The following is a 13118-nucleotide window of genomic DNA, read 5'->3' on the forward strand; positions in this document are numbered from 1 at the left end:
CAGCTACTTAGAAGTCTGAGGCAGAAGGATCGCCGGAGCCCAGCAGGTTGAGGCTGCGGTGGCCGGGAGCGGCCACTGCACTCCAGTCTGGGTGACAGAGTGAGACTCCAACTCAAAAAAACCCCAATAAAAAACAGATATCTCCCCACCCCCCCGCCCCTTGGCTATATCAAGGATTTAAATCATGAGGCTCAAGGCCCAGCACACTGTAGGTGCCCATTAAGGAATACAAATGATTGCTTCTGCTAGGATTACAGGATGCAACAGGACTTAAGGTGGGCTTTGGTTTTTTTTTTTTTTGAGTTGGAGTCAGTGGCACACTCCCAGCCACCGCAGCCTCTACCTGCTGGGTTCTGGCCATCCTTCCGCCTCAGCCTTCCAAGGAGCTGGAGGTGCTACAGGATGCTATCACGCCTGGCTAATTTTTTTGATTTATTGTAGAGATGAGATCTCGCCAAGTTGTCCAGGTGGGACTCGAACCCGCGGGCTCAGGCAATCCACTTGCCTCGGCTTCCCAAAGTGCTGGGATTACAGGCTGAGCCACCGAGCCGGCCAAGATGGGCTTTGGAAGTAAATCGATTGGCTTTGCATCTTAGCTTCCCTTCCCGGCAATGTAATTTTAGGCAAGTTACTTAACATATCTGACCTCAGTTTTCTCATCTGTAAAACAGGGTTGGTAATAAATCTCCCTCATTAGGGTCACTAAATGAGATCATGCACAGGAATTGCTTGGCATGATGCCAATCATTGTGTACATGCTTAATAAATTAGCACATTTTTACTAATAGTTATCGCTACCCAGATTCCTAAGAAGTTCAATTACTCTCCAAAGAATTGGTGGCACATGGGGATGGAGCCAGGAAAGGATAAAGAGTTCTGGGGCTCTTTTCATGCAGATGCCTGAGCAGAGAGTACCCAGCCTGCTCCCTCTCTCTGTCTTTGTTTTTCTGTTTTTTTAGTTCTTTTCTCTTTAGTTTCTCTTCATCTCTGCCTTTCTCTTGTTCTGTTTCTGTCTTTTTCTGTCTCTCAGTTGCCCTCTCTTGAATTCTCATTTCTCTCTTTCTCTGTCTCTGCTTCTTTCTGGCAGTGATGTTCTGGGGCAGGCTAGTACTGGCTCAAGGGAGTTGACTGTGCGTCTCTTTCAACCCAGCATTCAGGAAGTCACTTTAGTAGCTTTAAATCAGCCATAGTGGGGACATTTACGCCATGGAAATCAGCAAATGCAACAAATCAGGACTTTTTTTTTTTGAGGGTCAGTCTACTAGCATACCACACTGTTACTGTTTCTCTTTGTCTCTGTCTCTCTGTCTTTATGTCTCTCTGGCTCTTTCTCTGTCTCTCTGTATTTCTCAGACTCTGCCTCTGTCTCTTTCTCTCTCTGCCTCTTCTTTTTCTGTCTCTCCCCATTTCTTTCTTCCTCTGACAAAACCTGAGCATGAGCACGGTGCGGTGCACTGTGGCCTCTTCATTGCCTTGGGTTATGCAGGTGCCATGCCCTGTGCCCTGCAACCCCCGACTCCCTCAGCATACACTGGTCCCCAGAGATCCAGGCCCAGCCAGGGCTTTGGTCCCCATTGAGGGGATAAAGCCAGGAGAGCTCCCACCTCTGCCTGCTGACCATACTAGCAGCCCTGCCAGGGCTCTTCCTCAGCCCACAGAGCTTTCAGCTTCCTTCTTAGAAGTGGACAGTTTCTCTCCCCTCCATACCAGGCATGCAGAATTCAGGGAGCCCCTTGGGCGGATACAGATATGTTGTGGTAATATACACTGGGGTATTATTGGAAGTGGCAGCATTGTATCTGTGTGTGGACCTGGGAGGTTGTGTAAATTTGTGTCCTCCAACACAGGAGAGCTCTGTGTGGGTCAGCATCTCAGGGGAGGCCGGTGTATATCTGTGTGTGTGTGTATGTGTATGTGTGTGTGTGTATGTGTGTGTGTCCGTCCCTGTGGGGGCTCTGCATTTGTGCACACTTGCAGGCATGGCTGCAGCTGTCTGATAGGCCATGGAGAGAAGTGCTTGAGAGCTAACTCTGGAGCCGAATGTCAGGATACATTGTGTATGGCCTTGGGCAATCTTTTAAACCTTTCTGTGCCTAGGTTGCCTCATCAGTTAGGATATTATTTAAATCATGGGTTTGTGAGGCCGGTGTGGTGGCTCACGCCTATAATCCCAGCACTTTGGGAGGCCGGGATGAGAGGATTTCCTGAGCCCAGGGATTTAAGACCAGCCTGGGCAATTTGGCAACACCTCGTCTCTACGATAAAAATTTTAAAATTAGCCAGGCATGGTGGCACGCACCTGTAGTTCCAGCTACTTGGAAGACTGAGGAGGAAGGATCGCCTGAGGCCAGCTGGTTGAGGCTAGCTATGGTGGCTGTGAGTGTGCCACTGCCCTCCAACCTCTGAGACAGAGTGAGACTCCAACTTAAAAATAAATAAGTAAATAAATAAATAATGGGTTCGTGAGGATAAAATGAGATAATATAGGGAAAGTGTTTCATGGAGTGGCGGGCACATAGTAAGGACTATGCATTCTATGTCTGCCATTCTTGTGGAGAGGTTTTGTGTGCATATCTATGTGCAGACGAGTAAAGATTGGAAGTTTGTGGATGGATGTGCATACATGAAGATGTATGTGCCTGGGAATCTGCCTGGAGGAGCTTAGAGTCTCTTTATGAGGTACCTGAGGTCACATGTGTGTCTGAGATGGTCCGAAGCGTCGTGCAGATCTGTGTCAGCCCTGTGCACCGTCTGAGGTGTGTGTGCGTCTTCCTGTGAGACCTTCATCCTCACCCTTGTTTTCGTACTGTGAGACCTTCATCCTCACCCTTGTTTTCGTATCAGCCCCATCTCTCCTCTCACCAGCTCCTGAGATTCCTCCAGCTGGACCCTCCATCCCTCCAGCTCTGTCCTCTGCCCTGGCCCTGAGCAGCCCTGCGGCATCCCGGGTCTTTTCAGACACAGTGGTTTCACCCCGGGGGAAGGGTTCTGGGGTGAAGATCTTAGCCAGGGTCTGGTGAACGGGGGCTATTTTCAGACAGGTCTCTCACCACAGCCCGCCCCACCATGTTTACCACATGGGTGTCACTCCCCACAACACACTTATGGGAGAAAAGTTACAGTCAAGAATGAGAGGGGCAAGTTGGGGCTAGGGTCGAGGTCAGAGTACTGACAGAATCATCGTGCAGGTAACTGGACTTGGTGGATCCAGGAAGACTTTCTGGAAGAGGTGAGTGGTGTTACATGGGAAGGGCAGGACCCAGAGAGAAGAGTTGGGTGTCCATAAGGGTAACTAAACTGGGGGTACAGAGAGAGAAGCTGAGGGTTTACTGTCCCTAGCACTTTGGGGTCCTTGGGGCAAATCAGGGCCCACTGGGTTGGCTGCACACGATGGCTCTTCACTCCTCTCATGTCTTAGGAAATTGAGCCCTCTCCCCAGTCAGTTCCTCTCTGAGTGTTGCAATGGATGTGGGGGACCCTTGCTCAATGACTTCCTGCCCTGTTGCTCAGAGGACACATCTTCCAAGAAAGGTTTGACTCATTTGAGGAGCTCTCCAAGGGAGTCTGATGGCCCCAGCTTCTGACCTGGGTCTTTCCCTGATGTGGGGATAGAAGAACTCTAGAGGTAGGCATCCACTTTCTCTCTGTCACCAGATGTGACCCTGGGGCTGTTGGTGTTTACCTAGCTTAGGCTGGAGGCAGAGGCAGCGTTCAGGCGAAGAAATTATTTTTAGAACACGGTAGGCTGGGGGCCTATGAGTGAGTTGAGAATGGCTTGATAGAAATCCAGTCAGAGGGATGGGTCTGGTCTAACACAAAAAACTATGGCCGGGTGTGATGGCTTATGCCTGTAATCCCAGGACTTTGGGAGTCTGAGACAGAAGGATTGCATGAGGGCAGGAGTTCAAGACCAGCCTGGGCAACACAGCGAGATCTTGTCTCTGAAAAATATTAGCTGCCAGGCTCGGTGGCTCAGCCTGTAATCCCAGCACTTTGGGAGGCCAAGGTGAGTAGATTGCCTGAGCCCGTGGGTTTGAGACCCACCCGGGCAACTTGGCCAGACCTCGTCTCTACACTCAATCAAAAATTAGCCAGGTGTGGTAACACGCACCTGTAGTTCCAGCTACTTGGAAGGCTGAGGCGGAAGGATCGCCAGAGCCCAGCAGGTCGAGGCTGTGGTGGCCGGGAGCATGCCACGGCACTCCAGTCTGGGCGACAGTGAGACTCCAACTCAAAAGATAATAATAATAATAATATTAGCCAGGCAGGGTGGTGCGTGCCTGTAGTCCTAGCTATTCAGGAGGCTGAAGCGGGAGGATCACTTGAGCCCAGAAGTTCAAAGTTTCAGTGAGCTAGGATTGTTCCACTGCACTCAAGCCTGGGTGACAGAGTAAGACCCTGTCTCAAAAAACAAACCAACTATGATATCTGAGTATGTTCTTCTGTTACCCTGAGAGGCAGTCACATGTATGTATGTGTGTGTGCTACTGTGCATCAGAGCTTGGGCTTCTGTGAGGCTGGATTGGGTTGTGGTGGTATTAGCAAGCACACTTATGCAGGTGTGTGCTCTGAGTGTTGTGTGACTGTGTGCTGGTATGAATGTGTGTTTCTCTGTGGGTGTCAGGTGGGTATGAGTGTGAGAGCTGGTGTGGGTGTGCCCAGTGTGAGGGTGGAGGTGTTCGTGTGCCAGGGTTGGTAGGAAGGAGAATGAAGGCAGAAGTCATGCTGGGGCAGAACCCAGGCCTTCCGGCTTCCTGAAGAGGGCAGGAGCTGGGCAGCTGGCTGGCAGGAACGTCGGCAGAGCTTTCATCTTCCACGTCCTTCTGTCTCCCCTCAGGTCTCTGGCCCCTCCCGAGGACCATGCCGCAACCCCGCTGACCAGGATTAGGGGCCCGGGAAGTAAGTGAGGGGGCCTGGGGGCTTTCAGGGTCAGGAAGCAGGGTGGGGGCGGCCTTCCTGGGCCCCACAACACCTCACAGCCCCCTCCTCCTACAAGGGCCCTGTTGCTAGGTAACCGATGGGGGAGCCAGAATGAGGCAGCTTGAGAGGCTGGAGGCTGGACCCACGACAGGAAATGGCCTTGATCCCCCTCTGCGGGGAATCTCCAGGTGCAGGCACACGGCCCTTACATGCACTCACACCAACACGCACGTACACACAGAGAGGCACACACACAGACCGGCACGTTGCTGCCACACAGAACTATGTACACAGTCATAGACAGACACAGAGACACCTCCTCACACAGACAGGCGCACACACTCACACAGAAACACACACACACACGAACACACACACTCACACAATCTCACAGAAAGGCACACACAGCCAAACACACGCGCAGAGACATCACATACACTCACAGACACACAGACCTGCACACACAGACACATAAACATCCACAAAGAGCTGCGCGCGCACACATATCCCCCTACAATCAAACTCACACATACATAGAGACATACAAAGACATGCGTGCACAAGCACACTGAAGTCACAGAAACACAACATATCAAAGCAAGAGGAGGCAAAAATATACAAATAGGCACAACGGTATCCCCATGCGAAAATCCAGCCCCAGAGATGCAGGCTTGAGCCAAGGACAAGAAGCCCTCAGGAGGCTCAGACTAGGGTGGAGCCAACAGTGGTGGCTTGACCCCTCACAGAGGCCCCCAATCCAGACGCCAGAGGGAAAGCCACGTGCCTGTGTGTATACATGCATGTGCATGAATGTGGGCACAGGGGGTGCACCTGGCAGGGGCCCCTGAGTGAGGCATGACCCCATTCTGCAGCAGGGAACCTGGAATGGGCTGTGTGTTCTGCAAGAAATTGGAACCAGCGTCCAAGGAGGTTGTTGACCTAGAAGGGGACGTCAGGGGCTATGGGGCAGCAGACCGCTATGGCCCTGACCCCACTCAGGCCCGACCTGCATCTTCCTTTGTCCACATCCCCAACTACAACCTCTTTCCTCAGCCCACCAGCCCCGCCTTCCTCGATGGTGGCACTGTCAGGGGCCTCTCCGGTGAGTCCAGGGTGCTGGAGGCAGGCCCAGCCTGGATCATGGGAGAATCTGGGGAAGGGGGATGGGGACTTCGGAGCCTCTAGTAGCACGTGGGAGACACAACGCTGCTTGTAAGGTCACACAGGCTGAGGGGTCTATACGGTCCCTCCGTCCCCTTGGAAGCCCTGGTCTGAGGGGGGATGTAGCTCTTTCCTAGGCTGACAGGAGGGCCCCAACGACACATGCAAGTGGTGAAGAGAAGCCTCTTGGCCTCTCAGGTGCCACATTCCAGGTAGGAAGTCTTGGTGGGAAGAAGAAGTGTGGGCAACAAGGGATTCCCCACGTGGGAGGGATGGGCTTGAAGGTGCGTGTCCCAAATCCAGGGGGGGCCAAGCTATGAAGCCCAAATCAGAAACTCCTTGGGCTCCGAAGACCTTTGGGAAGCAGGAAACAGTGTTGGGCTGTGGAACAGGAATCTGGGGGTACAGCCCCCCTTGGTGCTTTTGTCCCATGCCCTACTCTGCTGAGTAGCACTGACTCTGCAGGGGTTGGGGTGACCCTGTTCATCGCCCTGTATGACTACGAGGCCCGGACAGAGGATGACCTCAGTTTCACCAAGGGTGAGAAGTTCCACATCCTAAACAACACGTAAGTGACCAGGCCACCTCGCTCAGGGCATAGCCTTGGCTGGAAGCTGGACCCAGACAGGAGTCCTACCTGGTCCCTGCCCTCAGAAAGCTCCAGACCAGTTGGGGACACATATGCCTGACAAAAATCCCTGAGTGACTGCCAGTATACAGGGGGGAGCATGAGGAACTATGGGCACAGAAAGAATAGCAAACATGGTCCCCAGGGTAGTGGTGATCAGGGAAGGCTTCAGCGAAGAAGTGATTTTTAAGCTGAGACTAGAAAATTAATAGTCAGTGAAGGAATTGGTGAGGAGAGAGAGAGTAAAAGAGAATGAGAATAAACAATGACTTCTGGAAACTACCAAGTAGTTCATTCTAGGTAGTTAATAAAGTATGAGAAGCAGAATGGAGAAAACAGAGACTGGAGTGGTAGGTGGGGGCAGATTCTGCAAGCCGTTTTTTTTTGTTTGTTTGTTTTTGTTTTTTGAGAGATAGGATCTCACTATGTTGCCCAGGCTGATCTCGAACTCCTTGGCTTAAGTGATCATCCTGCCTCAGCCTCCCAAAGTGCTGGGATTACAGGCGTGAAACACTGTGCCTAGTCTCTGCAAGACTTTTTAAACCACGTTGAGAAGTCTAGGTTTTCTCCAAAAGGCAATATACAGCCACTGGGGTTTTTTCAGTGGGGAAGTGACCTAGACAGCTATCCACTGTGTTCCCAAACCTCAGCCCAGCCCAGCTGAGGAGCCACAGGAAGAAACTGGGAGAGACCCAGATATCCCCAGACTTATTCCTTCTGCAGGGAAAAGCCTTCCTGGCACAGCTGCAGTGACTGGGGGCGGGGCAGACAGAAGGCCCAGGGGAGGGATGTCCAAGGTCAGGAGTTGGCAGGGCGCATCTCCTCTGAGCCGCCCTGCCCAGCCCCAGGGTGCCCCAGGACTGGGGTTGCTGCTGACTGCCCCCTGTTCTGTGCCTACAGTGAAGGTGACTGGTGGGAAGCTCGGTCCCTCAGCTCTGGACGAACTGGTTACATTCCCAGCAACTATGTGGCCCCTGTGGACTCCATCCAGGCTGAAGAGTGAGTGGGGGCTGGGGCAAGGCCAGCACTATGGACAGGACCCTGAAGTTCAGATTCCAAGATCATCTCCTAGACAAGTCGTTGCTCCACTCTGAGCCTGTCTCCTTATCTATCATTTTGTATGGTCCCTGTGAGAATACAAGAAGATAATGATGATGGTGATAATAGTAGATAAAACTTACATAGCATGTGCTATGTTCTGGGCACTATTCAAAGTGCTTTCTGTGTATTTACAGAGTTATTATTGTTATCCTATTTTACAAATAAGGAAGTTGAGGCAAAGAGAAAGTAAATATCCTGCCCAGATTCACATGACTAGTGAGAAGTGGAGCAAGTGTATGAACCCAGATAGTCTGACTGCTTTGTGGGGTGTTATACATGTCGCCTGTCAGTGCAAGTGACAGCTTTAAAAAACTGTACAGTGCTAAATGAATGCAGGAAGTGTTACTAAGAACTCATTCTATTAAGGAGGCAGGGAATTACCATTCATGGTGTACCTTTGCATACTTGAGACACTGCTAGAGTTAATTTACCAGCCTTGGTTCATTTAATTTACACAATAACATTACTGATATTATTACTGTCCCCGTTTTGCAGATGAGAAAACTGAGGCTCATAAAAACTTGTTAAAATCTATCCTCACGGTCGGGTGTAGTGGCTCATGCCTATAATCCCAGCACTCTGGGAGGCCAAGGTGAAAGGATTGCCTGAGCCCACAGGTTCAAGACCAGCCTGGGCAACTTGGTGAGACCTCATCTCTACAATAAATAAAAAATTATGGCCGGACTCGGTGGCTCAGCCTGTAATCCCAGCACTTTGGGAGGCCGAGGCAAGTGGATTGCCTGAGGTCGCAGGTTCGAGACCAGCCCAGGCAACTTTGTGAGACCTTATCTCTATAGTTAAAAAGAAAAAATTAGCCAGGCATGGTAGTACACCCTGTAGTCCTGGCTACTTGGAAGGCTGAGGCGGAAGGACCACGGAGCCCAGCAGGTCAATGCTGGAGTCACCGCGAATATGCCACGGCACTCCAGTTTGGGCGACAGAGTGTGACTCCAACTCAAAAAAAAAAAATTAACCTGGCATGGTGGCATGTGCCTATAGTTCCAGCTACTTGGAAGGCTAAGGTGGAAGGCTCCCCTGAGCCCAGCAGGTTAAGGTGGCCATGAGTATGCCACTGTACTCCAGCCGGGGCGACAGAGTGAGACTCTGACTAAAAAAAAAAAAAAATCTATCCTCACATATATCATATATATTCACATGAGAAAAAAAAAAGATTAACGAGATTTTGCAGAATAAGAATCAGAGTAAGAATCAGAGAGGGAGTCACTCTCCATCTCTGAGCCTCAAGCTTCTCATCTGTAGTGTATGGAGGGGCTCTACCGAGATAAACTAAGGGTCTGGGGCACCTTGATGAGGTCCCTAGTGACCGGAGTTCTTGCGATTTTAATTCAGGAGAAACACATAGAGCGAATCACCAGGACTTGGTGACTGATTTACTATTGGGCCACAAGGAGCAGGAGGACTCAGGGTAACTCTAAATCTTCTTAGGGAACTGAGTGGATGCTGGTGCCACTTCCTGGGGTGGGGAGCCCAGGTTCAGGTACAGGTTCATGGGTTCAGAGGGGCGCTTGCTGAATTGAGGTTCATGGAAAGGAGCACCCAGGAGGAGGCTTCCGGTCACTAGATTAGTTGTGCTTTGTATGACAGCAGCCCAGCCCATGCCAAGCCATATACCTGAATTAGCCCAGAGGAAGGGGCATCTTTTCCTAAGGGCACTGAGACACCATAGTTGGTTTGCTGTGGCCCTTGTGGATGGCACACCTGGGCTGGGGTAGAAATTTGGGACCCTTCAGAGTAAAGATGATATCATGAAAGCTACATAGGATGAGGGGAAGAGAAAGAGCTTGGCCCTAGGACCCAGCTTCAGGGAATGTGGCCCTCAAAGAAGGAGCCAGCAGGAGACATGAGGAAAACCAGGCCAGGCCAAGTCAGAACATCCAAGAGTATTTTCAGGAGATGAGGCAGGGAGTGTCAGAGGCTGCCACTGGATTTGGCATTGAGGGTGACCTTGGTGAGAGATTTCTCTGTGTGAAGTGGGGGTGGAGGCCAGACAGCAGAGCCTGGGAGGGAGTAGGAGGTGAGGAAGTGGAGACCCAAGTGTGAAGCGCTTTTTCAAGTGAAGGGAAGGTGAGAAGCTGACGAATGTTGACGGCAAGATGGAACTTAGAATAGTTTCTCTTGGGGAAGGAGGAAATGTGGGCATGTTTAGAATGGCAGGGATGGAGAGGCTACCGATGGGGCTGCTCAGTGGAGGGGGGAGTGTCCCTGAGCAGAAAGGAATGGACAGAGCTCAAGTGGGTGAAGCCTTAGTCTGGGGAGGGCAGTGGGAGTCGCAAAGAAGGGGAGGGGCTGTGATGCAGCCTGCGGGAGGTTTGTGGGGGTTTGTGCTTGTGTCCTGTCTCGGGGGGCAGCGTCATGAGGCTCAAGAGGTGCAGTGGTGTGGTTAAGGGTCGTGTTGTGGTTAAGAGCACAGGCCTGGAGCAGACAGCTCGGGTTCCTGTTCCGGCAGCACAGCTTAAGAGCCGGTGGCTTGAGCAAGTTGTCTAACCACTAGGTAGCTCAATTTCCTCATCCGTCTCATGGGGGTTAATAATAGTACCTTCCTCACAACGTTGTGATGAGAATTAAATGAATACAAATATGTATGAAGGCAGAACCTAACACAAAATAAGTGCCGTTATTATTATATTGATAATTAAGGAAATAGCTAACATCATTTCCTTATGATGTGGGTGGAACGGCAGGGCTTTGAAAGAACTTGGGAATATGTCCTATTCTTCAAGAGTTCCTCCTTCTCCTTTCTGCCTGCCCTCCTGGACATACCACTCGCCAATGCCTTCCTCTGTTCCCTAAACTGTGCCTAGTACCCAGGAGTGGACTGTCCATCCCATTCATCCCAGAGTTCACTGAGACTTCCACCTCCCTTGATTTAAAAACCAGGCTCCTTTTAATTCAGCCCAAGATGGTCACAGGCCAGTTTAGTGATCTCTGAGTCTCCTGTAGTCACTTTGGTGCCGCCAGTGTATTTGCACAGTAGCTTTAGGGCTACAGTTCAATCCCGGAAAGAATTCCAAAAGACAGCTTGAACGATTGAGGCCTAAAGTTGAAGTTGTGACTTGGGACAACATCCAAGTTTAAGAGACTGGAGGAAAAGCAGCAATCAGAAGTAGCCAGACAGAGGAGAAGCAGGAGAGGGCAGTGTTCTAGAGGCCCATGGAGGAAAGGGTTTGGGGTGGAGGTGGGAGGAGGGAGCTGAGCCATAGCCTGGAGTGTGGGAAAAAACTAGGGCGAGGATTCCAGGTCGAGCTCCTCAGCCAGCCTGAGAGCAGTCACTCCTCGTCTCTGAGCCTCAAGCTTCTCATCTGTAGTGTGTGGAGGGGCTCTACCGAGATAAACTAAGGGACTGGGGCACCTTGATGAGGTCCCTAGTGACCAGGGTTCTTGCAATTTTAATTCAAGAGAAACTCAAAGAGAGAAGAAGCCCGACCTTTATTGGGCACCTGCTGTGTGCCAGGCGTTGCACATTCCTCCCATCAGTGATCCTCCTGGCTGTGCTGTGAAGCAGGTGTCTGGAAAGTGGAGTCTTGACTTGTGAGATGACTGTCCAGGAGGCCGATCTGGGGTTTGAACAGAGTGGACATGACTCTTGTCTGCCCTTCCCAACAGGTGGTACTTTGGAAAGATCAGTAGGAAGGATGCGGAGAGACAGCTGCTCTCGCCAGGCAACCCCCAGGGGGCCTTCCTCATTCGGGAGAGCGAGACCACCAAAGGTGGGGGCAGCACCACGGGCCAAGGCCACTGGGAGACCTGGCCATCGGGGTGGGGCTGAGGGCGGTCAGGTGCGTGGGGTCAGGGCCAAGCCTGGGACGAGCCAAAGTGACCCTCTCCCACAGGTGCCTACTCCCTGTCCATCCGTGACTGGGACCAGACCAGAGGCGATCACGTGAAGCATTACAAGATCCGCAAGCTGGACACTGGAGGCTACTACATCACCACGCGGGCCCAGTTTGACTCAGTGCAGGAGCTGGTGCAGCACTACATGGGTGAGGCAGGCGCTTCAGATCCCTGAACCAACCTGTTGAGGTTCTGTCCAGATGGGGAGCCGGAGGCCCAGAGAATGAAGGGTCTACCAAAGCGGTATAGGTCAGGCCAAGACTAGAACCCAAGCATGGGGGCTCCCCAACCCAGGATCTTGCTCTGTAGGGCTCTGGAGGAAAGGCCATGCAGGCCAAGTAGTATCCCCTCATGACTGAGTGGAGCATTGACCAATTTCTTGCTTCAAGGCCTGAGTGCGTGGAAACTTTATCGAGCCTTTGTGCAGCCTGAATGCCCCACCAAAGCACCAGGACTGCCCTTTGGGCAAGCAGGGAGCCCTCATCACAGGGCCCTGAGCCGGGGGTGACAGAGGCTGGTCTGCACTTGAGTGAGAAACTCTGGCTGCTGGGTAGGGCTTGGATGTCATGGGGCAAGGTCCCATGAGGACCTCATCAGGAGGCAGCGGCCATCATCGAGGTGAGAGAAAATGGTGACTAGACTAAATCTGTAGCAGTAGAGCAAAGGAGGTGCAGGTGATTCTGAAGCTAGGTAGAAGGCAGAGTAGGCCCACCTGGTGGAGGATTGCCTGTGGGGTAGAGGAGAAAGTGAGAGTTGGTGCCGAGTTTCCACCTTGATTGGTTAGGCCAAGGGTGTGGTCCATGGAAGGATGTGGGCAGGAGGTCCACACCTTGCCTGGAATCCTCAATCCTATTTCCACCTGTCAGAATCTCACCGTATCCCAGGTGGAGGCTACCTCCTGTGCAAAGGTCCCCAATCCTTACAGGAAGGCCCCCATTGCTTACAGGGGTCTTCTCGGCCTCTGGGTGCCTTCCTCAGGTATCACTGTCACCTACTGAGTGAGTGGGTTGCCTTCCTGGCCTATGACCCCACCTGGGGCCTAGTTCCTTATAACTAATCTTGGTCTGGGCTAGGGTAAGACGATGAGCGTAGGGGGCGTCTTGGCCGCCTGTGACTCCCCGCCCCCTCCAGAGGTGAATGACGGGCTGTGCAACCTGCTAGTCGCACCCTGCACCACCATGAAGCCGCAGACGCTGGGCCTGGCCAAGGACGCCTGGGAGATCAGCCGCAGCTCCATCGCGCTGGAGCGCCGGCTGGGCACCGGCTGCTTCGGGGATGTGTGGCTGGGTACGGAAGTCCCGGGGTACGGGGCGGGGCCCGGGGCGGGGGCCTGGGCCTGGGCTGGCCGGGAGCGGGTGCTGAGACGCGGCCTCCGGGCAGGCACGTGGAACGGCAACACGAAGGTGGCGGTGAAGACGCTGAAGCCGGGCACCATGTCCCCGAAGGCCTTCCTGGA

The 13118-nt window shown here is 52.4% G+C and overlaps 1 protein-coding gene across 1 annotated transcript in view; it reads left to right on the top strand.

Moving 5' to 3' along the window:
• Positions 1–4738: 4738 nt before the first annotated feature.
• FGR (FGR proto-oncogene, Src family tyrosine kinase) overlaps positions 4739–13118 on the top strand; it is a 10726-nt gene continuing 2346 nt past the window's right edge. The window contains exons 1-9 of the mRNA XM_021713527.1: positions 4739–4903; positions 5743–5745; positions 5793–6022; positions 6547–6649; positions 7610–7708; positions 11435–11538; positions 11662–11811; positions 12794–12949; positions 13043–13115. Coding sequence (XP_021569202.1) covers positions 5806–6022; positions 6547–6649; positions 7610–7708; positions 11435–11538; positions 11662–11811; positions 12794–12949; positions 13043–13115 — 902 coding nt within the window. The 5' untranslated portion in view covers positions 4739–4903; positions 5743–5745; positions 5793–5805. The remainder of the gene's footprint in view (positions 4904–5742; positions 5746–5792; positions 6023–6546; positions 6650–7609; positions 7709–11434; positions 11539–11661; positions 11812–12793; positions 12950–13042; positions 13116–13118) is intronic.

Source organism: Carlito syrichta, unplaced genomic scaffold (genome assembly GCF_000164805.1).
Source record: "Carlito syrichta isolate Samal-C Ts95f unplaced genomic scaffold, Tarsius_syrichta-2.0.1 Scaffold304598, whole genome shotgun sequence".
Taxonomy (NCBI): domain Eukaryota; kingdom Metazoa; phylum Chordata; class Mammalia; order Primates; family Tarsiidae; genus Carlito; species Carlito syrichta.